Here is a 27,784-nt window from a genome sequence, read left to right on the forward strand (position 1 = left end):
GGACCCAGAAGAGTACTTGGCTATTGTATTACAATGAGAAGACCCTTCATATTGCTCTTTGTTTTGTGTCTGGCTGGAGTTAGTATAACTAGCACAGCTCCAAGGCTCTTGGGAGATGCCATTACTGAATTTGCTGTGGATCTGCATCGGGCAATACGTTCATTTGATACAGAAGAAAACATTATTTTTTCCCCTCTTGGTGTTACCTTGATTCTCGGAATGATAAAACTGGGAGCAGAAGGAACAACAGCACATCAAATAAAGGATGTTCTAAAACTGCAGGGAAATCAAGAAAGTGAGTCTACATTTTATTATTCCCCAACTCATAGTTTCTACATTTTTTTTTGTAGATACAAGAAGGCTAATCAATGATTCCTTATATTGTCAGCAAAGGGGGGTCTTCCTCCTCTAAGGCCAATAATGTTAATGTATCAGTGGGCTGTTTTAGAGCACAGAGCTCAGGAGAGATGAAAAAGTCTGGTCCGTAACTGTAACCTATTTGTTTTGCAATCATCTTTGGACAGGATATCAATCATAGGTGAATACATCCAAAAATTGGATGGAGTAATGGTCTTTTTGGGACTGACAGGACTATCAATTCATAGCACATTGTCTGTTGTATGGAGGCAGGCTGGCTAACTATCTGTCAACAAATCATTTTTTTCTTTGGTAACATATTGCAGCAGGAAATAGTTTTACATCAGAAGTTGAACATATTTGATTAGCTCTATCACAGGAACCACAAAGATATGCACAAGCCAGAGATGAGATGCAAAGGGGCTTCTGTACTCAGCAAAAGACGTGTTGTCGATAGGACTCTAGAAATTAAAGTCACACAATAATTATATGCTATCTACATATTATATGAGGCTGTGGCATATATGAGCTGTCTCCCCCGCCACCAGCACCGCTCACATCCCCTTGCTAGCATGCAAGGGGATGAGTACCAGAACACATTCCCTCGCATGAGGTTGACAGGAGTGAAATCATTAGATGGTTAATGACTATCTAGTGATTTTTCTCCCCTTTGGAAATAAAAGTCCATCGAAAGTGACTTTTATTTACGCAGCTGATCGCAGAAGATGGGGCGGGCGCTGAGATCATGTGATGTCAGCCACCCACCCCATGCAACCATCTACCCGCCTGCGTTCCCAGGAGAAAGCCCAGTGTTTTCATAAGGATGCCCATAAAACATTGGGTGTTTCCTGATGCCACCCCCTGCCCGTCCCCTCCCTCCCATGCCCGTACGAACACCGCGCGTAATACTTTCTGAAGGCATTTGCACAGGGGGTCTGCACATGCTCATATACGCACATGTGAAGACCCTCCACCATCGATAAAGGGGCCAACTTCGGACCCATACGAACAGGTCTGACTTGGCCCCTTAGTTAAGTCCAATGTCTCTGTGGGTAACTGTCAATATAACGCTGTGGGTTACCTTGCTCATATTGCTATTCTGCACAATGGCTCTCGCTAGCAATATCCTAGGTCACAGACAATGGAGGACGGCGTCAATGACCCGCAGGAGCTTGTATCATTTATAATATAATGCATGTGCACCAGAGTATAAGCACAAAATAGTGTTAATGATGTTGGTCAAAAAAAATCACACAGTGTATATACACCTGTACTCCGGTGTCCTCCCATAGTCAAAAAACATACTGGTAGGTGATTTGTCTTCTGATTAAATAAATAACCCGAGTGTGTGTGTGTGTGTGAGTGCATGTGACAGAGAATATTGTCTGTAAAATATGTTTGGGATATGTAAGTAACTAAAAGTATATAAATATACTGCTAGGCTGGTTACTCATCAGAATGAGTGCAATTATTTCAAGCATGTAATAAAATGAACCCTTGCTCACCCCATGTACTCACACTCCAGATTTGAAACATATTAATTATACCTAAGTGACTGCAATTGTAATGATGGCCAACATGTTAGCGTGTACCAAGGACAGCCCAGTCCCTGGCCTCCAGCTGATATAGCAGCAATTTCAAGGGTCAGCAGTCACACATCTCCATATGGCTTCCATGCTTCACAGTAACATGCTACATGCAATAAAAAATTGCTGAACTATACATCATTGTGTGTGTGTGTGTGTGTGTGTGTGTGTGTATTTAGAGAAAGAGACAGTGGCCTTTATTCAGATCTGATCGCAGTACAAATTTGTTTGGAAAATGGGCAAAACCATGTGCACTGCAGGTGGGGCAGATGTAACATGTGCAGAGAGAGTTAGATTTGGGTGTGTTATTTTGTTTCTGTGCAGGGTAAATATGGTCTGCATTATTTGGTACTTGTTTCCTAGAACGGCGCCCTCTAAGCTATTTGCTTAGTGGGCTATTCTGCATAGTGAAATCGCAGCGCATCGCATGGGCCATTTTAGTGCCATGCGATGTGCGATGCGATGCGATTTTTTCATGTAATTTATTCACTGCTCTGTGTGCCCCAGGGCATCGCATTGCACCTCCCGCAAAATCGCATGTGATCGCATGCGATTTTATAGGGTATGCGATGCCATTACATTAGGTATACAATAATATGATTGTATAGGTCCAAAAAAAGGGGACGGCGGAATGCGTCCTCCGACTTTTCCATATTCCGAAGCTGCGCTCTCCACGCTTCGGACTCGGTGGCTCGCTGCGCTCGCCACACTATATAAAATCAACTCCACACCGACGTGGATAGTGGGGGAATGAAAATGTCGGAGGACGCGTTCCGCCGCTGCTCGCCATGCTTCCGGGTGGCGTGGATAGTGGGGGGTGCGTAAATCCTCTTTTAGGACCTATACAATAATATTATTGTATACCTAATATAATGGCATTGCACACCCTATAAAATCGCATGCGATCGCATGCGTTTTTGCGGGAGATGCGATGCAATGAGATGCGATACAGTGGGGTACAGAGAGTATTGAAAAAATTACATTAAAAAAAATCGCATTGCATCGCATGCCGCTATAATGGCCCATGCGATACAATGCGATTTGCCTACGTTAGCGTACGTAGGAAATCTGGGCTCCGTTCTAGGAAACAAGTACCCATTATTTTTACACTGCAATTTAGATTTCAGTTTCAACACACCCCACCCAAATTTAACTCTCTCTGCACATTTTACATCTGCCCCACCTGCAGTGCACATGGATTTGCCCATTTTCCAACCAAATTTGTACTGCAGTCAGATCTGAATAAGGGCCAGTATCTATCCTTCTCTCTCTCTCTCTCTCTCTCTCTCTCTCTTTATCTATCTATATCTATGCTCCACATGTCTGGTAAAATTGAGGTCATTAACTTAATGTCTTCTTGCTTCCTTTGAGTTCAGCGCAAACACATTAAGTTGAAACAAATCCAAAGACATCCTGCTCGCCTTACACTGATGTACCATAGATCAAGCACATAGCCTTCAGAAGTTCAAATCAATATGTATTGCAAGTTATACAATTATGTGTCTACAGCGAGTTCTCCTGATGGACAGAACACAGGCTTGGATGAGTTTTCCCATGGATTAGTAAATCAAGTTCTTCACGTCTTAGGTGGAATAAAATACCTTGTGATATGCTGTACAGCTACTCTGGCAACAGAACAATTATATTTCTGATCCAATAAAACATTATGTTGTCCCACCATACTTCTTACTAAGCCAATAACCTAACCATTGAACTAACAGTGGCTGTTCTGACGTGGTGCAGTATAACTTGAGCACCATTTGGTAAAGTCTGGTAAGAGGGAGAAAAGACATTCTTAAAAACACATTTTAGTCTAGAACAGCCTTATAGACATTTTTTAAATTTATATTATGATCATTAAAATCCACTAATACCCAAATTGTGTTCTGTAGGAGAAGCGTTTGGCGGACTCCAAAAGCTGCTTGCAGTCATTTCAGAAGAAAATAAAGAATTTACATTTAATCTCGCAAATGCCCTCTACCTTCAAGAAGGCTTCCACGTGAAGGAACAGTATCTCCATAGCAACAGAGATTTTTTCAAGAGTGAAATAAAGCATGTGAATTTCCAAGATTTGAAAGCTTCTGCCGAAATAATAAGTGCATGGGTAGAAACGCAAACAAATGGTAATCTATACATTTTGTGGAGATAAAAAAAAATGTTTAGCACTTTTTTTTTGTTCTTGTTGGAAATATTGCACTCTATGAAATAGGTTAGGATTGCAAAGCACACTGGGCTTACAGGAGGAAAGTAGATTTTAGCATATTAATAAAAAGTTGGCTTTAGAAGATATATGGCTTGAGTTACTAGCAAAAGAATCATCTTTTAACTAGAATATATGGTACTTGTTTCCTAGAACGGCGCCCATCACATCGTATACCATATGCCTTACAATGGTATGCGATGCGACGCAATGGCACCCGATGTTATACAATTTAAAATTGTACACCATTGTATATGGCATACAATGCGATTGTATACGATTTTAAATTGTATAACCACCCTAATGGGTGCTTTCAATGTTAAATGGCCCCCCTATAAGATTATTAATTGTATAAGCACCGTAATGGGTGCTTACAATGTTAAAAGCACCCCCACGACACCCCCACTATCAATGCCAGCCTGAAGCGTGGCGAGCGCAGCATCCACGTTGGTGTGGATTTGATTTTAGATAGTGTGGCGAATGCAGCGAGCCACCGAGCCCAAAGAGTGTCGAGCGTACGCGGAATACATGTAACTAATAAGCAAGGAATACATGTAAGTAATACGCATCCGCTCGCCATGCTTCAGGCACGGTGGCTCGCTGCGCTCGCCACACTATATAGAGACAACTCCACGCCGACGTGGATAGTGGGGGTATGAAAAATTCGGAAGATGCGTACAGCCGCTGCTCGCCATGCTTCGGGTTGGCGCTTATACCCCCACTATCCACGTCGGCGTCGAGTTGATTTTATATAGTGTGTCGAGCGCAGCGAGCCACCGAGCCCGAAGCGCGGCGAGCGCAGCAAGCCCCGCGGGGGGACGCGGATGACCACATATATTCCGCGTGCGCTCGCCATGCTTCGGGCTCAGTGTGCGCTCGCCACACTATATAAAAGTCAACTCCACGCCGACGTGGATAGTGGGGGTATGAAAAGGTCGGAGGACGCGTACTGCCGCTCCTCACGGGCTAACTGCACTCACCACGCTTTGGGTTGGCGTTGATAGTGGGTTGCGTTAACAATGGGGGGGGGGGGGGGGGGCATTTAACATAGTCATTACCCATCAGGGTGGGTATACAATTCAAAATCGGGTCTGGGGGGCATTTAATATGGGAATAAGCCCAAATCAGGCATGATCGCGTTGCATCGCGATATTAAAATTGTATACTCACGCCCAGGGAAAGGCTCAAATCGGGGCGCCGTGATAATACACAAGTACCGTATTTTCTTCCCTATTTCCCAGGTTTGTTTTCTGCTTGAGATTATTAATGACCCTCTCTCTTGATCAAACTTATTGCAATATAACATATAGCAGTTGTGTATGTTTTATATATGCATTAATGCATCATACCATATTGTATGTTAGAAACACGAACCATGTTAATCTATAGAAACAAATCTCATGTGCAGTATAATATAAACTTGTGTCACAGGATTAGAAACCTTTTCTCCGTCTTATGATACCTTGGGCAAGCATTGGTAATAGCAGGAAACTTAGGTGGGGTACACACTTAGGGGGTGATTCGCCACCCACCACCCTGCCAAAAGTGCACCCCCCCAGTGCCCGAATGTGCTCCCTAGCATGCAAGTGGATGTATACGCTTACATGTCCCCATTCGTATGCTGCCGCATGGAGAATTCATTCAATGGTTGCTCACCATCGAATTATTTTTTCCCTACATTCGTGAATAACACTAAGTCTATACTTACTTTTATTCTGGAGGAGATGGGTGAAAAGGAGGCGGTGCAGATGTCATGTGATGTGGTCAGTTGCCCGCCCCAAGCAGGCATGGACATGTCTGTGTCTGCAGGGGTATACCCAGCGTTTTTATGGGCACACTCATAAAACACTGGGCATTCCACTGCTTCTAATACATGCCCACCCCCTTCCCACCCACCATTGAGCGAATGGTTTGGCAAGTATCAAACTCGCCAAAGCCATTTGCACCTGGGGTTTGCACATGCGCATATTTGTGCATGCGCAAACCCCAACCATCGGACAGGGGAGCGAATTTGGCCTGAAGTGAGTGTGTCTTAATTGCCCCCTTAAACGATATCTGCACAATTTGTTGTGTTTTGGAACGACAAATATTACTAATCATCTGAGTAGCCATGATTGCTCGCTCCTGCAGGTCACATGCAACTATTTCCTGCTGGCCATGCTGCACAGCCAACTGGGATTGTATGTGTGTACCCGGTGCAGTGTAATGAAGGACGGAACCATTGATTATATCTTGTAATGGCAATCTGGCATGATGCAAGGTTAAGAGAAATCACCTTGAACCTTACCACAACTTCAGATGGTTCTAGTGTGTACCCAGCCTAAGACAACATCAACTGTAGGATGAAAGTAAATGGCAAATTAAAGTGAATGTGATGTGAATGGAATACTGTAGTTGATGGGGATAAGAAAAAGGTACTTATGTAGTATCTGGGCTGCCGATTTCTAAATCGGGTCGGATCGGGAGATCGCATCGCATCGCATGCGACCATGCGATTCGATGCGATGCGATGCGATGCGATGACCCGATTTTTCCATAGGAATCAATGTTAAAATGGACTGAGTCCATTTTAACATGGAATTCAATGGGAAAAATGGGTCCTTTTCATACCCCTACTATCCAAGTGGGCATGGAGTTGGATATAAACCTGTGGCGAGCGTAGCGAGCCACCGAGCCCGAAGCGTGGCGAGCGAAGCGAGCCCCGCGAGGGGACGAATACCGTCCCCTCGCGGGGCTCGCTTCGCTCGCCACGCTTCGGGCTCGGTGGCTCGCTACGCTCGCCACAGGTTTATATCCAACTCCATGCCCACTTGGATAGTAGGGGTATGAAAAGGACCCATTTTTCCATAGGAATCATTTTAACATTGATTCCTATGGAAAAATCGGGTCATCGCATCCGATATCGCATCCGATATCGGATGCGATGCGATGCGATATCGCATCGCATCGCATCTGATTGTATGCCTTAACTTAAGGCATACAATCAAAAAATCGGCAGCCCAGATACTACATAAGTACCAAGAAAAACTTATGGTTTAAATGAGAGTGGGCTATTAATCAAGTATTGAGTGCTCCTATTTTATATGGTAATTTTGATAATTGTCTGCCACATTGAGTAGCAGAAGCATCACTAGGGGGGGGGGGGGTACGGACCACACTGGGTGTTACCATCAGAGAGCGTGACACCAAAATATCAGCTTCTCCTCATTGAACAGGAACTTGGAACTACACTGTGCCATTAGTGTGTAACGCCTGAGTCCTGGTCTCTGAGGAGGGGACTGCAGTGCATGTGTCACACTAGGGGGTACATTTAGTAAAGCTTCTCAAAATGAAAAGAGGTGATGTTGCCCATAAAAGCCTCCACAAAAGGCTACATACCCTTTTTGCCCATACGCACAGGGTCTTTTTGGTGTACTGTGTGTCACCCACCCCCGTGACACCACTATTTAGTAGTAATCTTCAAAAATACTGCCCAACATTTTAAAAAGGAAAACTGAACCAAAACAAGCTCCCCTCACAATCTGACTATACTGAACCCCACTCAGACCACACCATGAGCATACCTGCCCAACTACACCCAGGTACCCAGGTACTGCAGTTTGGGGAATCAGAGCACTCTCTTAGTGATCTTATGGGGGAGATGTTTCAAATCTTTTAAAGAGAACAGGGGCAGAAGTTGCTCATAGCAACCAATTACCTTAAAACTATGATTTCATAGCATCTACTTGATAACAGACAGAAGCTAAATGGTTGCTATTGCCATCTTTTCCACATGTCCTCTTTAGAAGGCTTGATGTATCTCCTCCTTAATATGGTCATAAATAAACTTCATGTTAAATAGAAATATCACCCCTTTTAGCTCTAGCTCAGATGCACAAAGTGATTGTAAATATTAGTGATTTGTTGTATGAGTACCGCAATTTTAATAACACTTTATCCACTCTTTCTTCTTCCTTTAGTTGTATAGAATAATTCCCTGAAACTAGCCGAATCTACAAATATAATATTGTTATATTTATTTTTCCTGCGCTGTCTTACGATTAAGTTACAGCATTCAAACGTATCACCATAGCAACATAAAGGTGTTCCCCGTACGCATAGAGAATACAGAGGTCTCCCTACTGTTACCTGCAAGTGAGACCTACAAATCATTACAAGTGACCCATAAAAGAGCTTCCGTATAATGCTATTAAAACATTATGAATGCACCAAGTCCTCCAGTGCTGGGGGCCAGAGTTCTTATCTAAAGATAACAGGAATTTCCTGATGTCTTAATAGATTCACTTGTTCACTACATTTTGCCCTATACAAGCAGGTGTATTAAATTGCTACTGTAAGTACTAATTCAATCATAGGGCTACACAATGGGCGGTATTCAATGTGAATACCGGCGACGTGCAGCGAATCCTGTTTAGGATTCGCTGCACATTCGCCACTGGTCGCCGCGTTCCGGAGCCTCGCCGGCTCCGGTATTCAACGAGTCAGGGGCTCGCTGCCCCTGACCGGCGAATATGAGCTCCTGCGGCGAACGCCGCAGGGAGCCTGAGGACGGTGGCAGGCAGGGAGATGGAAGTCTCTCTGCCTGCCCCAGAGCGTATGTGGGGGGGAGGTGGGCTCCCCGGGTGCCAGGCAGCACACGCTGCCCCCCGGGGGTGCCAGCAGGGGACCGGGTATATTCACTACACCCGATCATGCATATATAACGATCGGGTGCAGTGAATATATGAATATCTAATGAGCGGCTCAGCTCCGGCGCCCCCTGCTGGCTGGTCAGTGTAAAAAAAATATATATATATATTTTTTTTAATTAAATATATATTCATGTGCTTACAGCACATGAATAAAAATAGCATGCCCCTCCTCAGAATAAAATTCCTGATTTTTTTACACCAAATGTAAAAAACAAAACACTTTGGGCGGTATTCAATGTGAATACCGGCGACGTGCAGCGAATCCTGTTTAGGATTCGCTGCACATTCGCCAATGCTCGCTGCGTTCCGGAGCCTCGCCGGCTCCGGTATTCAACGAGTCAGGGGCTCGCTGCCCCTGACCGGCGAATTTGAGCTCCTGCGGCGGACGCCGCAGGGAGCCTGAGGACGGTGGCAGGCAGGGAGATGGAAGTCTCCCTGCCTGCCCCAGAACGTTTGTGGGGGGGGGCTCCCTGGGTGCCAGGCAGCACAGGCTGCCCCCCCGGGGGTGCCAGCAGGGGACCGGGTATATTCACTACACCCGATCATGAATATGTAATGATCGGGTGAAGTGAATATATGAATATCTAATGAGCGGCTCGGCTCCGGCCCCCTGCTGGCTGGTCTGTGTAAAAAAAAAATATATATATTTAAAATTAAATATATATTCATGTGCTTACAGCACATGAATAAAAATAGCATGCCCCTCCTCAGAATAAAATTCCAGATTTTTTGACACCAATTGTAAAAAACAAAACACTTTAATTTAAAAGTTCACCTTCCACTTCACCATAAAAAGATAGCGATTGCTACTCGGTGAATCATGGCGAAAAAAACCTTGAAATGTATTCGCCATCTGGTCATTGAATAGGGTGATTCACCGTTTTAGTCAGAAATTCGCCTTACAGCACAAAATCGCCATAAAAACCTGACGAATCAGCCTCATTGAATACCGCCCACTATTTTAAAAGTTCACATTCCACTTCACCATAAAAAGATAGCGATTGCTACTTGGTGAATCATGGCGAAAAAAACCTTGAAATGTATTCGCCATCTGGTCATTGAATAGGGTGATTCACCGTTTTTGTCAAAAATTCGCCTTACACCACAAAATCGCCATAAAAACCTGACGAATCAGCCTCATTGAATACCGCCCACTATTTTAAAAGTTCACATTCCACTTCACCATAAAAAGATAGCGATTGCTACTTGGTGAATCATGGCGAAAAAAACCTTGAAATGTATTCGCCATCTGGTCATTGAATAGGGTGATTCACCGTTTTTGTCAAAAATTCGCCTTACAGCACAAAATCGCCATAAAAACCTGGCGAATCAGCCTCATTGAATACCGCCCAATGACAGTGATTTGGTTATTGATTGGTTAGAAATTGGCATTTAAATTCACAACAATCTGTGAAGTTCTCCTTTAAGCAAAACACATTGTGCATAAAAGTATCAAGGCTACAGTCAGACCTCGTGTGCAGTAATATCACTGGTCACATCTGTTCATTTGTTTTTCTCTCACATTAAGATATAGGAAAATATCCTGGTAACTAAGTGACTCTCTCGGTGTATCACTGGTCAGTAAGATAAATAGAGCCCACATGGTCCCTTCTCACAACTGTGACTTGTCAAACAGTAACTAATACTGCAAGAGTATACGTTACTATTTGGAAAATAGACTCAGGTATCTCTCAAATGCTTTATCTGTCAAACAGTGTGTGCATTATGTGAACCGTGATAAAGAAAGGTCTGTTATGTTCTAATATATAGCATTATTCATAGTTTCAGCCATCTCCCTAGTTACACCAGGACAGGAAAAAAGTGATATTATTAAGAGGAAGAACATTTTATAAAGCTTTTTAGTTTCCATCTATATTCAGGTTATTGGTCCCGCCAGTCCATCTCTTGACATCATTATCCAGTAGATTTCTCTTCTTTGATAATTTAGCCATAATATAAAATATTCAGTACCGATATTCAGTATAAATTCAGTACATACAGTAATAGTAATGTCGTAAACTGTATGTTTAAAAAAAATAATGACGAGTAATGTTTCAATGGGTCTTTTTTAATTAATAGTCAGGTATTCAATGCGTCCGGCGAGGGGGTTAAACAGCGAGGATTGCGGAAAACCAGCGATCCTTGCTGTTTAACCCCCTTCACCAGCCACTCACCCTATTCAACCTCACAGGACGGCGAGAATTCCCCAAAACAGCGAGACCCGCGGCTAATGCAGAAAACTCGCTGTATTTAGCCGCAAGTCTCGCTGGTTCTGGAGCCGCATACGCCAGTTCCCCCTTGCTCAAAAAACGGAGCAAGGGGAAATTGGCGTATGAGGGGGCTGCGCTGAATATTGACAGGGTGAGTGGTGACAGCGAGCAGGAAGCCCTGCTCGCTGTCGCCGCTCGCCCACAGCATTTAATACACCCCAGTGTATGGCATTTCCTCCAACATGACCCTTATCACCAGGTACCCCACCTCTCTAGCTGAGACTGGCAGGGAAGTCCAGGAACAGAGCGTTTTGTACCTGGTGAAATGGGTCATGATGGAGGTATGGTATTTATTCACGTACCAAAAACTCCCAGAAACTGCGGCTGCATTTAGAAAAATGCGAATGCAATCTAAGGGCTGGTGGGTTTGCTGACGGTTTGGCGACTACACATTGCAGAAGCATCAACATGGCATTGCGGTTGCACAATCTGGACAACACAGGCATGTCTGGACCGTTGGAAAGGCATGTCAAGGCGGCTGCGTGACTCAAAACATAGCGATACGCAACTACCTTCACATCTAGGCTGTACACATAGGGGGTACCCTTAACATGTGACGCTTTTCTATATAGCACAGTGCTCCCATAGTAGTGATGTGATACAAAAATTTTGCAAAAGCATCGTGGGGAGGGACCCGGCATGCAGGTTGGCCTTGCTGTGATGCCCCCTGTGGCGTAGCTACATATGTGGAAGACTCTGCAGTGGCTTGGGGGAGCGGCGCCAGTGGGGTTTGTGGTGGGCGCCGCTGGCTGAACTGAATGATGACTGAGGCAGCAGTGAGTGCTGAGCTGGTCCCGCTCCATGCATATCTAATGAGCGGGGACCCAGCACAGTGTATATTTAATGAGCGGGTCCCTGCCCCGTGCATATGCTCAGCGCTCACTGCTGCCTGGGTCGCCTGAACAATGTCATTAACGATATCGTTCAGTGTGTATGCACTATATCATTCGCCCAGGAGTACAAAGGAAAGGCGTAGACGATATCGCCTAGTGTACCGTGAGTACCAAGTTTGGGAACCCCTGGCACAGACTTAAGCCACAGTGTCCACAGAATGTAGCAATGTCATCTTCCATCATGAGCTAAGTCCAGGGCGCTATTTTCTAAATATTATACATCTGTATACAAGGGCCAGAGTCCAGTAAAATAATATAGCTGTATAATTTAGGTGTTATACCAGATAAGCAGGTCTGTACCAGGGTAATGCTGTGACAAATCTGAGCAATTGTAATACAACGTCCATCATTCAATGAACTGAAAACTATAAACATTAAACAATATACATGTATTGTTAAATTAGATAGAGTCAAGTAAACAAATGATTTAACTAAGTAAAAATCTTAATATTAAAATGAATAGGTTAAATATGAGCCACTTTATGTTCTGTGGGGCTTTTTCAGGTGCCTGGGATTCTGGGTATTATTGTTTATCGCTATAAATTGATTCAATTTCCTAACTGGTTGCTTGTAAAACCTATTGACAGAAATGTCAGCAAAAAGAAATACAAGACATATACATCCAAACCATGTAATTCCTTTTCCCCATAAAAAGCCACAAGCTTATAAATGCTTGTCATACACTGTTCACAGAAAACTTCAATAACGGAGCGTCTTTTAGAAAAAGGATTACAGCAAGACCACATTTCTCCTCTAAATAGAACTATTTTTTACCTTTCTTGTACAGGCAAAATCAGAAACATTTTTACAAGCGGAGACTTTGGACCGCTCACGCGACTTGTTTTGGTCAATGCTATTTATTTCAAAGGAGAATGGAAACACAAGTTTAGCTCAGAGGCGACTTACTCACAAGACTTCACAGTAAAACGGGGCATTACTACCAAGATACCCATGATGCATCTTCATTTAGCAACAAAGCTTGGTAATTCACCTGTAGGAAAAAAAACATGTTCAATATAGTAAGTGCATCTAGGTAGCTCAACAGATGGGAAAGTAATGATGCAGAAATACCCTAAAGCATTACTTTCTGTATAAACCAATCTGACGCTGAAATACCCAAAAGCCATGCTTCCTGTAGAGACCAATCTGTTCAGCTTTGTGCAGTAAGTATACCACTTTCAATTGTGTATCAGTGATATATACTGTAACAACTACAAGGTCACATCCTAGTCTCTGGTTGGGTAAGTAGAGTCATGAAGGTATGAAAGGATAAGAAAGACATATTTTGAAAAATGCTAAATGTATGTTTACTATAGTTATATGCTATGAATGCATGTCATTTTGCAATGAAGTGTAAAGTTGCCCATACACTTAAACAATCTGAGCCCTTCTCTCCCGATTCCAATGGATCGGGTCGAGAAATTGGGTGAAAAGTGCCCAAATTGTATGTGCCTAGCCTCTGATTCTGATCCGCGGTCCAGTCACCGGCTCACCGTCGGGCAGTAGCAGAGGTTTTGCATGCAAGGCATTGTGGGATACCTTGTATAAGTGTATGGGACCCTTAAGGCTTAGCAGACCTATAGGATGGTACCTGAACAATGCAAAATACACCATTTTCAGATGGCAGGTGCTAACCGATGTCTATACCTCTTTAAGAAGCCTATTCATCATGACATTATTACAGAATTACTAGAGATAATTATGTTTTTAACTGCGAGTCATACCTTCTTTACTGAATTATCACTTATGCAAAGCTGGTCTTTTTGTAGAGACATGTTTTGGGTAGTGCATTAATATACATTGTACAGTGCTGACCCCAAACACCTTCCCCATCTGGGAGATGCTGCAGCTGTGAGACCCCTGCCCCCCCCTCCCGCTAGTGACCCGCTGCCTTTCCTTAGTGAGATGCTGCAGCCACACAGACCAGTTTCCCATCTCTCTCTCTCTCTGTCCGCTTGGGGTGTCACTGTTGTCCCTGCAGCTGTCGACCATTCTTAGGTGTCCACCTAGTCACCGTCAGCCATAAGTGGTCAATCCAGTGACTGTTGACATTGCCGAAAACAATTCTAAAGTATGTGGACTGTGGAAATGATCACGGCAGATTGTAACCAAGAGATATCTCCTACATTACAGGAACGAATGGCCCTGACACTTAATTTATGTAAAAGTATTTGAAATGTGGTATGAAATGCGAGTTGCCAAAGTCTCTATTGACGAGCACTAGACGATGGTGGAGCAGCGGCTTGATAGATTTTACCTTTTCTTTTTTTTTTCCACAGACAGGGTGGAGGGGGTTAAAGGACATGATCCGGGTATATGTTGGACTCTTGGACTCGCTTCTGGGTGTACATTATGTTTGTACATAAGGCTAGTCTAAATGTGCGTACACACTGGACGATATTTTGAACAATAACGCACATTTTGGGCCTTCTGAGCAGTGTTCAAAATATTGCCCGGTGTGTATGCTCCAAATGATGACTGATGTGCGCTCCGGTGGGATGTTTTTGACCCCTCCTGTCATCTGTACGTGCAGCTCAATCTGACAAGTTCTGACTATTTGCTGCATCATATACATGTGGGGAATGCTTTTGTATAAATTATGGCTTGTAGCCAATTAGAAGGAGTAAATCACTGCTGCTAATTACAGTAGTGGGGGCCATCCTATAATCCTAGGTGTCAGGGCTTATTGGTTTCACCTGCTTTAAGTGGGTGAAGACAATTCAATGAAAAGCTGGCTTTTTTCAGTGATTGGCACATCAAAAATACATAGGTTTGTGACTTTTCACCGACCCTGTGTATTTCGCATTTGAGTAACAATAGGATAGCTATGAAAATATATCCCATCCACCCTTTTATCACAAGTGTAGAATTTTCAGGCATAATAGAATACTGCCCTAAGTGATGGTGAATAGACCCATAAGGAATATGTTTGTTCTCCACTGTGGGTGATTGGGGCAATGTCTCAATTCTCATTTTTGATGTCTCACTTATTTCCTTATTTTCGTTTCAGGATATTTTGGAAAGAATAATCTGAAATATAAAGTTTTGGAACTCCCCTATAAAGGGGACAAACTCAGTTTAGTGTTAGCTCTTCCTGTAGAAAACATGGAAATAGAAGACCTTGAAAAAACCCTTACAGCACCCATACTAAAAAGCTGGGAGAGCAATATGACAGAGGAATTGGTTGAAATTAGTTTACCAAGGTGGGTTTCATTTTAATGTCGCTGATTATTTGAAATGATAAGCACATATAAAATCAAAAATGCAAGTCGCAGCAACTGTGCAAAAATATTTTCCAAAAAAGATATATTACTACTTCTAGTACAGCACTCCAAAATCCCGCATCCAGTCTGGGTTATTGAATGTGGTTTCAAGTCGTATTACAGCGGTTGAAAACCACGCTCATACTGCAGGCTGGACTCTGGATCATGCCAGTTAGACCCCTTTCAAACTGCACCCATATGCAGTCTTGCTGATCTGCCTACGCTTGGAGATGACATCATCTCCAAGTGCCGGTGATCCAACTCTCTGATCCTTCTAGTGTTAGCTGGGTCAGATAACCAGGGTTTGCTACCCGGTTATCTCCGAGATTATACACTGGGAGTGACCAGGGTCAGATTCCCAGGTAACACAACCCAAGTAGACCCTTTTAAACCAAGCCAGGACCCAGTTTGCCATGTGTATATTTTATATATTTTAACGACTTTAACTTGGAAGTGTGGACAATTTCTATCCTTCGCAAAATGCACTGGGTAGTTATGTCCTTGAAAGTATGTTGTGGATCTAGACAGAAGTATGAGCTATGAATAGGTGAGTGATTGCAGAGATGGATTTGACTGTACTGTATATGCAATTCTGAATCAGCCCTTCTACTTGTAACTTGTAGGTGGTAATAATAACCTGCAATATACTGTACAGTAGTTCTCTCTATAGCTGATTGGTTTGACTCCCAAGCAGTTCACAGCTTTATACTGTGCCAGACTCACTCCTGGGAGTCTACCTCTTACACTTACACTTTTATTGTATGTGACTTTTAGTTTGTGTTTTGTTTTCAGTTTGATCCCCAGCTGGTGCTAAAACTCTTTCATTAGGACTACAATGAGCGTGCCACTACAGGGGAAAGACTGGAAAATGACAGGCTACATGATGATATTGTGTGAAAATATAGTACATTTTCTATTCAATGCAGGTTTAAAATAGAACATAAAGTTGACTTAAAGCGCTCCCTACTACAGCTGAATGTAACAGATGTCTTCAATCAAAACTGCAACCTTTCAGGAATAACAGGTGCTATCTGTAATTTATAATAATCAATTTAGTTAGTTTATCCTATATCTACTACAGTACATAATCACAGATCCGCACAATGAATCCAACATCAGCAAACTTCCAGTAATGCTGACAGAATTTACCCGGTTATGTTAAATGAGAAAGAGGTACCGCCATTAGACGTACACAGATGGGACCATTTACCACCTATAAAGGTGACATGGTGCCTGTCACGCCTGAGGGTTGAACGTGTGTTGTCAGAGAGTCAACCGCAGGAGCAAACTTGTAAACCCCATGAATGGGAGGACCTCAGACAATGAGGTAGAGGCATGGCTAGGGGAAGATGAGTAGTGCTTGGGTGCAATGGTAAGAGTCTATGGCAATGGATCGCGAACACTGGACCGGACTCAAACTGGATGCAGGTAGGAGTTGGCTGGAACCAATGGACGTACTACATTCAGCTGGTACAAGAGAAAAACTATGAGCATAGGAATTTAATATGCAGTTCTAGGAGTCTCTGATACTGAATATTGATAGTATGTCTGATATGATGACGAATATAGCAGGTATGGAAGCTCAAGTGAGTCCCGTTTATCGATGTTTTGTGCACCGATGGTGACTTATATTGATGGAGTACTCTGAATGGTGATTAGTAGGAGCAGGTGGAACTTGGGTATGAGCAGCAGGTAGTGAGCAGTGAAGGCTCGAAGCAGAGGTGACTCGATGGTGAACCAATGGTAATAAGGGATAAGGTGTTGTTGATTGGGTGGATAGAAGTGATGACAGCAAAAAGCCCCCCAGTTGGCTACTGAACCTTATGCGACTGCAGGCAAAATGGCAGTGCCCATGTTTTGGAATTGAAGGGAAACTCTGCATGCAGGACGCATGACTGTGGCCTGTGATTTGGAGATGGAGACTGCAGAATACTGTCAGAGGTAGTGGAGTGCAAATTAGCACTGCCGGAGATAGCGGGATGCGGCATAGTGGTATGTGCCAGTGTGATATGGTCAGCGCTGCCAGATGTCTGCGAGAGATGCCAGCTGGGCACCAGGGCTTTGGAAGTTTGTTTACTGCACCATGATCTTCTATAGCACTTCAGAGCAAGCCTATAGAAACACTTAGAAGGTAAGAAAGTGTTTATTAGACACCAGATCTTGACAGTGCCTATTTTTGGAGCACACCCTATTCTTCAGCAAAACACATTGGGTGTGCAAAAAAAAAACCCTGCTTATTTGCATGGCACTATAATATAGCAGTATATATGCTACTACCTCAATATATTTTTCTGCTCATTGCTGCCACCTGTCCCAATTTTGGTGGGACAGAACTGGTTTGAGGTCTCTGTTTTTCCTTTCTATTCAGCCTAGTAGTTGGGGAGGTGTCCTGCCATGGTGTGCGTGGCATTGAGAAGAAATGGGAGGCATGCAGTGCATCAGAAATGCCATCCAATGTTACTGTGCTTAGAAGCTGTTTAGCAGCTAATGCTCCTGTATACACACCTACTGTATGCAGTCATTTGGGCTGATCAGTCAATATCGTGTGATTGGCCCGACAATTGCTTGGGGATTACTTAGCATAAGTCTCTCTTTACGGTTTACCACTCTTTACCACTGACAGACAGCATTCCTAGGGAACAGAGGTGCCGCTTTTATGTATTTGCTGGTGGGTGCCGGAGAAGGGTGCAGTCAGGGTCCCTGGTTGTTAGGGGAAAGAGGGCTGCCACCTACCTGTATCTGCCAGCGGTCCCTGGGCTGCTGGAGCTGGCTGGTGTGGCTCCGGTGGTCCCTCCCTACCTGTGATGTCTGCACGGGCAGTTCTCTGAGGGGTAGATTTATGAAGCTCGTTGAAGTGATAAACTGCCTTGTTTTTATCACTAGCTAATCAGCTCCTACCTTTAATTTTTCAAACCAAGCCTGTAACTTCACAGTTAGCAGCTGATTGGTCGGTGATAAAAACCAGACACTTTATCACTTCACCGAGCTTAATAAACCTGCCGGGTCTGTGGCACCACGTCACATCATCACGCGATGCATGTCAGACCAGCAATGCATCACTGGGAATGTCATGGGGGAAGGGCCGGGACTGACCGTGAGTGCTCATCATTTTCTGTGGGTGCTCGGGTCCGGGAGCACAAACGAAATCAGTGCCTATACCAGGAAGCTAAGCTTTTCTCAGCTACCCCAACACATTTTTATCTATAAAATATTACTAAAAGATTTTCTGTTACCACTAGAAGTTGTTTTACAACATTATTGGTATTGAGCCGTATTGCTAAACTGGACCCTATGTTTGAAATACTTTTTGGGTTATTAATGTTTCCTCATGATGACCTACTGATCAGCATTGCCAGTTAATGCAATGAAGTAGTAGAGGCAGATATACATTAGCATAGGTTGTTGCCTATACTGCCCTATAACACCACAAGACCACTACCGAAAGTTTTGGACTGGTGATGGAACACTGACTGGAGAAAACAATGTTTTGGGCCCACTTAGAGCAGGAAATAAAGCAAAACTGGATGGAGGTTCTACAGCATGTACATGGCAGAGGCAATTTCATTTTGATAAAAATATATATATATTAATATACTGTAGGTTGTATCTTATATATTGTTTCTATTCAGTGGGTATATTGATGATGTGTCTGGTACCCTACTGGCCACCCACTCTATCTGGATTTTTATAGGCTGATTGATAACACTGAAGGGATGTGGGAAGCTCATCATTCATACATCACAGTGTTTAATTAAAGAACTGTTATTTTATAAGTAGACAGAAGACAATGTTAATTATTTGGGATTATTTATAGATACATCAAACATATACATTTCAAAGGTTGTTCAGAAAGTTTCGATTGAAGTACATGAAGCAGGGAGTGAAGCCACCGCCTCAACTGGTAAGTGAATTATTTTTTCATGTTTATTTTTATTAGATAAGAAGATATTTCTGTACAGATAAAATACAGAAAGGCACATTTCATGGTTTACTTTTCAAAGACATAACAAGTTTAGAAAAACCCTGTTAGTTAGTATTTCACATACTGCTAGCTAATTTTCTTCTGTATCAGCCTGCTCATTTGCATAAATGTCTGTGTTTGTGTACATTATATTGTATACTCTTTATACCTATAATATTTGATGGTTGGTTATCCTTCCATCCGCATTTTCAATCTAGCATTCTGGAGCAAGCTTTTATTACAGGGCATAATGTAAAACAATTAAGGCATACGTACTAGCTTTTAGTACCTTGTCACTAGTGATGCAAATCCCAGGGCTTCCCTAATAGAAAAAAAGTCTGCCACGCACATTTGCTCACATGGGTGGGCGATACGGCCAGGAGCGGGAGAGGTGCACCCGAGAGCAGCAAAGAGAGCAGAGGTGCAGCGGTGCACCAGCGGGCTGCATAGCATGACTTCTGACCACATCACGCTGCTGCACAGAACCGAGCAACCAAGCAGCATCTGAGCAGGTGCTCAGATGCTGCCCGGCATTATTACTGTGAATGCACAGTCTAATCGAGGGATTGGAAACTGTCAAATCCTGGCCTGGGATTGGCCACCCTACTTGTCAGGAGCCCGCCCCACCATATAATACCGCAGCTTACAGGATTCCATCTTAGAGGCGTGACCATGATTTACCAATTGAAACAAGATTGTTGCCCAATATTTAAGGAGCTGGGAATATGCTGCCCTACTGAATTTACCTTTTTTAAAACTTTTTACCACAGTACACACCTGTCCACTAAGCCCTGGGAAATAGGTGTTGAGGAGGAGGGGAGATGACCAAAAACTAATACACTGTAAGAATAGCAGTCTGCAAAACTGGGAGCTAAATTTGGAAGCCAAACAGTCTGGCCCATGCAGCTTGGGTGCCCGTTACACGCGACATAGGCATAGATACAAAGTAATAAAAGCAGTCAGCCACAAGGTGTCCCTGGAAACTGTTGTGCCCTACACTTAAACTTATGGGTGGTTAATTGGAAGCCCCTAGATTTAATTACATGATGGGCAGGAAATGTTCCTGCAATTAATGAGACTATTGAAAGGACAATCCTCATTCTAGCTAGTGTGAAGATGCCACTGACCCCAAAATAGAGAAATACCCATAAGCAACAGTCTGACATTCAGAGTCAAATTTAAGGATCAGACGACCCCTAGTTACAGTATTATTTACCAACCTTCCCCACATTCACAACTGCCCTTAGCCTCCTTAAGATAGTTAAACATAGCTGCAGAGCCACTCAGCAGCAGTGACAGAGGGCTCTCTATACAGTAATTATCATGTCCTGCCCATGATTAAACCCCCCCCCCCTCCTCTTCATCACTTCATTGCTGTTGCTGCATATATTACAGTCTATTAATTATATGGAAAACGTGTATATTCTCATTGAAAGGGGTCTGTTATTATATATTTTATATATTAGACATTTTATATGTATTTTATCTGTGATTAAAATTACATTTGTATGCAATATCTTCTGATAGCAATAATTTGTATACTATTTATATTTTTTCATATACTGTATAGCTCTGTTGCGAAGGGTGGATGGGCAGCCTGCTGTGCCACCCCAGCAATTGGTGCCTGTAGCCACATATCTCATAAGCCTATATAGGTCCGGTATGATATGCCGGCGGTTGGAATCCCTGCGGTCGAAATACCGATGCCGGAATTCCGATTGCCGCAATGCCGACAAGGGGGGGGCCATGGATTGCCCCGCCTTGCAGGCTCGCTGCACTCGCCACGCAGCGGGCCCGGTGCCTCGCTACGCTCGGCACACTATTTTATTCTCCCTCTATGGGTGTCATGGACACCCATAGAGGGACAAAGTGCCGGCATTGCGGAGATCGGAATTCCGGCATCTGTATTTTGACCGCTGGGATTCCGACCGCCGGCACATTGACCGCATCCCGCCTATATATATTTATAATACTTGCAAAGCCCCACCCCAGGCTCTAATTGAGCAGCAACTCTTGATCACCAAAGCAGTGGTGACCATTGGTGGTGGTAAGAGTTCCCTTAGAGATGGTTTTATATCATCGAGGTTATTCATCCATCGTAACCCACTGATGGCCATCCCTACTAATGTCTACTTAACTGACATTTTCTCCCGCAAGAGTGGCTGCTACACCAAACGATTATAGAGAGTAATCTACCCATATTAACTAATAAGATAATTAAGAACATACTGTAATTACCAATTACATACTCTCAAACAAAGATGCTCAACATATATATTTCTTCCCTTTATGCTGCTTCACTGTAACTATTTCCTTTATGGCCCTGAAAATATTTGAATTCTTAACTCTTTTAGGCTTGTCTTATTAAAATTTGTTTATACATAGCTATTAAAAACGAAAACTAAAAGAGTAATAAAATTTGCCTAAAAGCAAAAAAAAAAATGTTTTATGTATTATGTTGCAGGAATGCAGGTAGCTACAATGAACTTGGCCAATCACAGATTTATTGCAGATCGACCTTTCTTGTTCTTCATCAGACACAACCTGTCAGGTAAGTTGCTATTTATAAACAGATTCCCTCTGTTTTAGTAAATATTCTATATTTTGCCTATTCAAGATGAGCTAAATTGATGTGTATGGCACATTTACTGAATAAACTAAACCAAGACTTGTTTATTCACTACATACATACATACTTACGTAGTGTGCTACTGTGACAGGGATTTTGTTAATGGCTTAGTTGATGACAAAGGCAAATAAAATGGTTTACTCAAAGGTTGACAGTCCATAGCACTCTCATGTCATTCAAAGTCACATATCACATTTTATTATCATCTAAGGCACAGTTCTGTGTATGAAAAATAAGAGAACCTGCTCTGGCCTCAGTGTTGTTAAAGTAAAATATTCATATGCATTTACTTAGATTAAAAGGAATCTGCCATAATAATTTTACTTCTGCCTGAATTTAAACTCATCCTTAGACATTTAGAAAAGAGTAAAGACAGAAGAGGAGTCTTTACCTTCTTATTTTTTTATATTGAAGACTCTGGGCACTAAAGAGATTTACATACCTCAAGGTCTACATGCATCTAAGTGTCGTTTCTCCGACACGACTGGAACCATCAATTGGAACTGCCATTGATGATGGGCAATCAGTCAAGGAAACCGAGAAATTCTTTATGATAAAAATCCCTGATTTGCAGATCTCAACCGTTTTCATTTGAGATCAGGGAATCAAGATTTTTACATTTTTCTAATATTCCCGATTCCCCAACCCAGACGTCATGGGATAAGGATATTGTGGCTATTTGTTGCTACTAAATGGAGGCCTTAAGTTGCAAGGTTTAAAATAAATAAAATACAGATCAACCAAATCAAGCCTAGTGCATGACATTATCTCCAAACAAAAAGTGTGCCATGCCTTCAGATATGTCCCGTGATACTAAGCATTTCCATGAAGCAAAACACGCAAGCTGAAGTAATATCTGTAGTCCCTTTCCATAAACACTTGTGGGATTCACACAGTTTTCTTTTCTGTATATTTCATATACTCATTATTGAACGGCTGTATATATATCTGTAGTTTTCCTAGACAAAACAGTTTTTTCTGGTACACAAGCAGTTCTTTTATACTGCTTTCACATGGCTAAGCCGCGTCAGACCCGGGATGTTGTTCCCGGTCCCAGCACTTTCACACTAAGCCCGGTCACCCATTCTACACAGGGCAACCCAGGTTTAACCCTTATTTTAACATGGGTTGAATTGCCGGGTTTGTCGACCTGGGTAATTAGGTTTGGTGCTTTCACACTGCACATTGACCCAGCTACAACCCAGCTACAGATGTCCTCAGTAGTTCTGTTACAGATGTCCCCAGTAGTGCTTTTAGCAAAATATTTTTTTTCACTTTCTGGAATGTATGGTTTTCGGAATTATTTGGATAAAGGATACTCAACCTGTAGATAGAGTGAAGCTACAGCCATCACTAGCATATATACATATTGATGCATAGGGCCCATATTTGTTAAATTATCTGAACTCCATCCATATATCTTTTTTTTCACAGACCTTTTAATGAGAGTGTTGTAGGCCTTTTCAGTTAATATTACAGACATCAGCTAAACAGATAATGCAAAGTGTTCTGGACTATACCTGGGTAACACAACTGAACAGACGGAGATGACAGTAGAAGAGGATAATTCTAACATTATGCATCCCAGATCATGTGCCCTTGCAAACTGGGCATCAGTCTGGTGAATGGCAATGTAATAGACCAAAATATCAGGAAACCTTGTGCGTGGGGGTTTATGAAGCACATAGCATCCCTCCCCTCCAGCAACCTTTAACACAACCACACACCCAGAGGTATAGTTACTAAAGTTGACTAAAGCAGCCAATAAAATTCCAGATATTATCTTTTAGAAGGTGCTAGATAAATGATAACTGGAATCTTGTGAGTTGCTATGGATAAAATCTTTACTTCTAAAAAACAGCATTTTGCAAAAAAAAAAAAAACCCAAGAAGCAATGAAAAAAGTTCTCTTGCCTGCCAGGCTACTGCTCATTGAGCATAGGAGACTTGCATAATTGTTGGCTGTGTTAGAGGGAAGGAGAAGAGAGGCTAGTGGTTGGTAGTCTGTGCTGCTGATAACACACACATGCATGATAACACTGAAAACCAGAGGAGTAGGCTAATGATGGTAAAAAGAAAGAACACTTGGAGCAGTGGTGGCTGCAGTTTATGAGATCCACAGCAGTATGTATGATAAGGATTTCAGAGACATACTTTATTGGTATTCTAGCTTAGAATAACAATGAAGGATGTCTCTGACTGATACTGCTTAGAATCTAAACAGCGTCAATGGGGGATCCCTCAATTCCACTGCTGCTGCTTAGAATGTAATCTACAATAAAGGATAGCGCTAAAAGTACAAAAATACACCCAAACATTTATTTATTAACAGTTTCTTATATAGCGCACACATATTCTGCAGCACTTTACAGAGAATACTTGAACACTCACATCAGTCCCTGCCCCATTGGAGCTTACAATCTATATTCCCAACCACATGTACATGCACACGCAGACATTCTAGGGTTAATTTTTGTTGGAAGCCAATTAACCTATCTGTATATTTTTGGATTTGTGGAAGGAAACCGGAGTACCCGGAGTAAACCCACGCAAGCACGGGGAGAATATACAAACTCCGCACAATTAGAGCCATGGTGGGGATTGAACCCATGACCTCAGCGCTGTGAGGCAGTAATGCTAACCATTACACTATTGTAAAGCGCAACAGAATTTGCTGCGCTATATAAGAATCTGGAAATAAATAAATAATAAATTACACCATCCGTGCTGCCCCACGGAGAGGACATGGGAATGCTGCAAAGATAGTTGGAATTGAACTCATGGCAGTGGCGTAAGTTCTTCCCAATCGCCAGGAGCCAAGTTAGAGTTTGTTGACCCCCCTCCTTAAAAAAAGGGAAAACAAATATTTTGTGTGTGTGTGTGTGTGTGTGTGTGTCAGAGCCAACAGAGAATTAACAAGGCTCCAGGTACACTCTGTAGGAATGGGCGGTGGGGAAGGATCACACTCACGAGCATTCAGAATCAGTGTTCACCAGTGGATACCATCTCACATTGCAACTGTGTCGGGCACAACATCTCTTCCTGCAGCACAGGTTGAGTGGTGCCAGACAGGAGATGCCCAGTCATCTATGGCAGGAGTTTGCAGGGCTCCTGGAATAGAGACAAATAACTATGCAGGTGCCTTTCAGGGCTTGGAGCGGTGGGCAGGATGGCCAGAGGGTGGTGAGCAGGATTCCTAATCCCTGTAAATGTTCACCTTTGTAACCCTGCACACATTAATCACATAGATAAAAAAGCAGTGATTTTGTATTTTAGTGCAGTCTACCATGCAAGTTATTTATTCGTAAATGATCCAATGTGCCCTGATTAAGTACAAAACAATTACAAATGTCATTTTTGTTTTATTTTCTTTTAAGAATTGTTATTGTTTTTGTAACTACTCTGTGTAGTTATAGGCAGGTATTCATTGCCGATAGCTTGTGACATGCTCATGAATTTCTCAATTGACAATATTTATTATCTACTTTCATTGCCAAAGTAGACCACAGCAGCTGATTTATTGTCTCACACTTTATGTTGAAAAAAAACTGAAGACAGAAAGAATAGGCTAGTGCAGTGGTTCCCAAACTTTGTGCCGTGGCACCAGGTCCCCCGCCGTCCGAATCCCCTTGCTGCACTGTGACTGTATCTGAACACTTACACGGTATTTCTTTATTAATTTACTAATAGTTTCTTAAATAGCGCATACATGTTCAGCAGAGCTTTACAGAGCATATTTGAACATTCAGTCCCATTCAGTGGAGCTTACAATCTATATTCCCTACTACATGTACACGCGCACACAGACATTCTAGGATTCATTTGTTGGGAGCCAATTAGCCTACCAGTACAGTATATTTTTGGATTGTGGGAGGAAACCACAGTACCTGGAGGAAACCCACACAAGCACGGGGAGAATATAGGTACTCTTTACCTAGCACGGCGCCCACGATCTTGATCGTGGGCATCGTGAGGTAAAAAATCGCGTCGGTCGCGTCGTGTGCGGGCTAAAGGTGCCCGGACGCGACGCGATGCTCACGATTTCCTATTGAAAACCATGTTAAACATGGAAATCATGTCGGTCGCGTCGCGGCCGGCCATAAATGTGCACACGATGGCCACGACGCGATGCCCACGATTTGCCATAGGAATCAATGTTAAAAGGCCCGATGGACACGATTTTCATGTTAAATGGCTCAATGGACCCGATTTTACCATAGGAAACAATGTTAAATGGGCCTTAGAGCCCAAATAGGCACAATTAACCCTTAAATGTCCCCCCAAATTTTTTAACGCCACCCCACGATCCACGCCAACCCGAAGCGCGGCGAGCGCAGCGAGCCCGCGAGGGGCGGCGGTACGCGTCCTCCGACCTTTTCATGCCCTACTATCCACGTCGGCGTGGAGTTGAGAAAAGAATAGTGTGGCGAGCGCAGCGAGCCACCGAGCCCGAAGCGTGGCGAGCGCAGCGAGCCCCGCGAGGGGACGCGGATACCTTCACAGTTATACGCGTCCCCTCGCGGACTTCACAGGTGTCCGCGTCGCCACGGACACCTGTGAAGCCCGCGAGGGGACGCGTATAACTGTGAAGGTATCCGCGTCCCCTCGCGGGGCTCGCTGCGCTCGCCACGCTTCGGGCTCGGTGGCTCGCTGCGCTCGCCACACTATTCTATTCTCAACTCCACGCCGACGTGGATAGTAGGGCGTGAAAAGGTCGGAGGACGCGTACCGCCGCCCCTCGCGGGCTCGCTGCGCTCGCCACGCTTCGGGTTGGCGTGGATCGTGGGGTGGCGTTACAAAATTGGGGGGGACATTTAAGGGTTAATTGTGCCTATTTGGGCTCTAAGGCCCATTTAACATTGATTCCTATGTGGAAATCGCGGGCATTGAGGCATTTGACATAAAAATCGTATCCATCGGCCCTTTTAACATAGATTCCTATGGCAAATCGGGGGCATCGCGTGCACATTTATGGCCGGCCGCGACGCGACCGACGCGATTTCCATGTTTAACATGGGTTTCAATGGGAAATCATGGGCATCGCGTCGGTCACGTCGCGGCCAGCCATAAATGTACCCGCGATGCCCGCGATGGGCGCCGTGCTAGGTAAAGAGTACCAGAATATACAAACTCTGCACAGTTAGAGCCATGATCTCAGTGCTGTGAGACAGTAATGCTAACCATTACACCATCCATACTGCCCAAGTATGACTTCTCCTCTGTTTGCAGCAGAAAAGTAGGCCAGGAATTACTTTTCTGCTGCACAGTTTTCTCTGAATGGGGGGTGGGCGCTGACGTCATGTGACATCATCAGCCCGCCCTGAATGGGACAGGGAACGCCTGTGTTTCCTAGGGCCCGCCCAGCATTTCTATGGGTGTGCCCACCATTTTTATGCTACACCCCCTGGCTGCCAATCACTATGCGAACGCTGCTGGCTGCGGGGTTCTGCACATGCGCAATACCGCCTATGCACATGTGCAGGTCGCCACCTTAGGAGACAGGGACGAATTCGGACCTGAACGAGAAGGTCTGAATCGGCCCTAATATGCAACATAATACAACCTCAAGGACTCAACGTCCTTGATAAAAGAACCCCTGGCAAAAAGCAAATATATATTCTTTACAGTGTCTGCAAAAGAACCTCAATCTATTACAATAATCTGTACCAACATATTTCTGTGCAATGATTATCTGTAATAGGGAAAAACAAGATAGTTTATTGATTGCATTAGTTTTATGACCATCCTGTCAAATATCATTGTTCTCTAATGCATTGTTTACTCTCCTAGGATCGATTTTGTTTATGGGAAAGGTGAAAAATCCAGATCTGAGTGATGCAAGAGGACGAGATGTGGAATCATTATAAATAAAATAAACATTCACATTCTTAGATTTGTTGTCAGTCTCCAGTGAACTGAAATATGGCAACTATTT

General features: G+C 43.4%; 1 protein-coding gene across 1 annotated transcript; it reads left to right on the forward strand.

Annotated features, from left to right (window-relative positions):
- On the forward strand, positions 1-27,716 carry SERPINI2 (serpin family I member 2). The gene is made up of 8 exons (XM_083174753.1): positions 1-295; positions 3,836-4,066; positions 12,785-12,979; positions 15,008-15,200; positions 16,187-16,284; positions 19,075-19,161; positions 21,686-21,772; positions 27,640-27,716. Exons 1-8 carry the CDS (start codon positions 34-36, stop codon positions 27,714-27,716), a joined length of 1,230 nt encoding a protein of 409 aa, XP_083030879.1. The 5' UTR covers positions 1-33.
- The last annotated feature ends 68 nt before the right edge of the window (positions 27,717-27,784 follow it).

The sequence above is a fragment of the Crinia signifera genome, chromosome 3 (genome assembly GCF_055691185.1).
Source record: "Crinia signifera chromosome 3, ASM5569118v1, whole genome shotgun sequence".
NCBI lineage: Eukaryota > Metazoa > Chordata > Amphibia > Anura > Myobatrachidae > Crinia > Crinia signifera.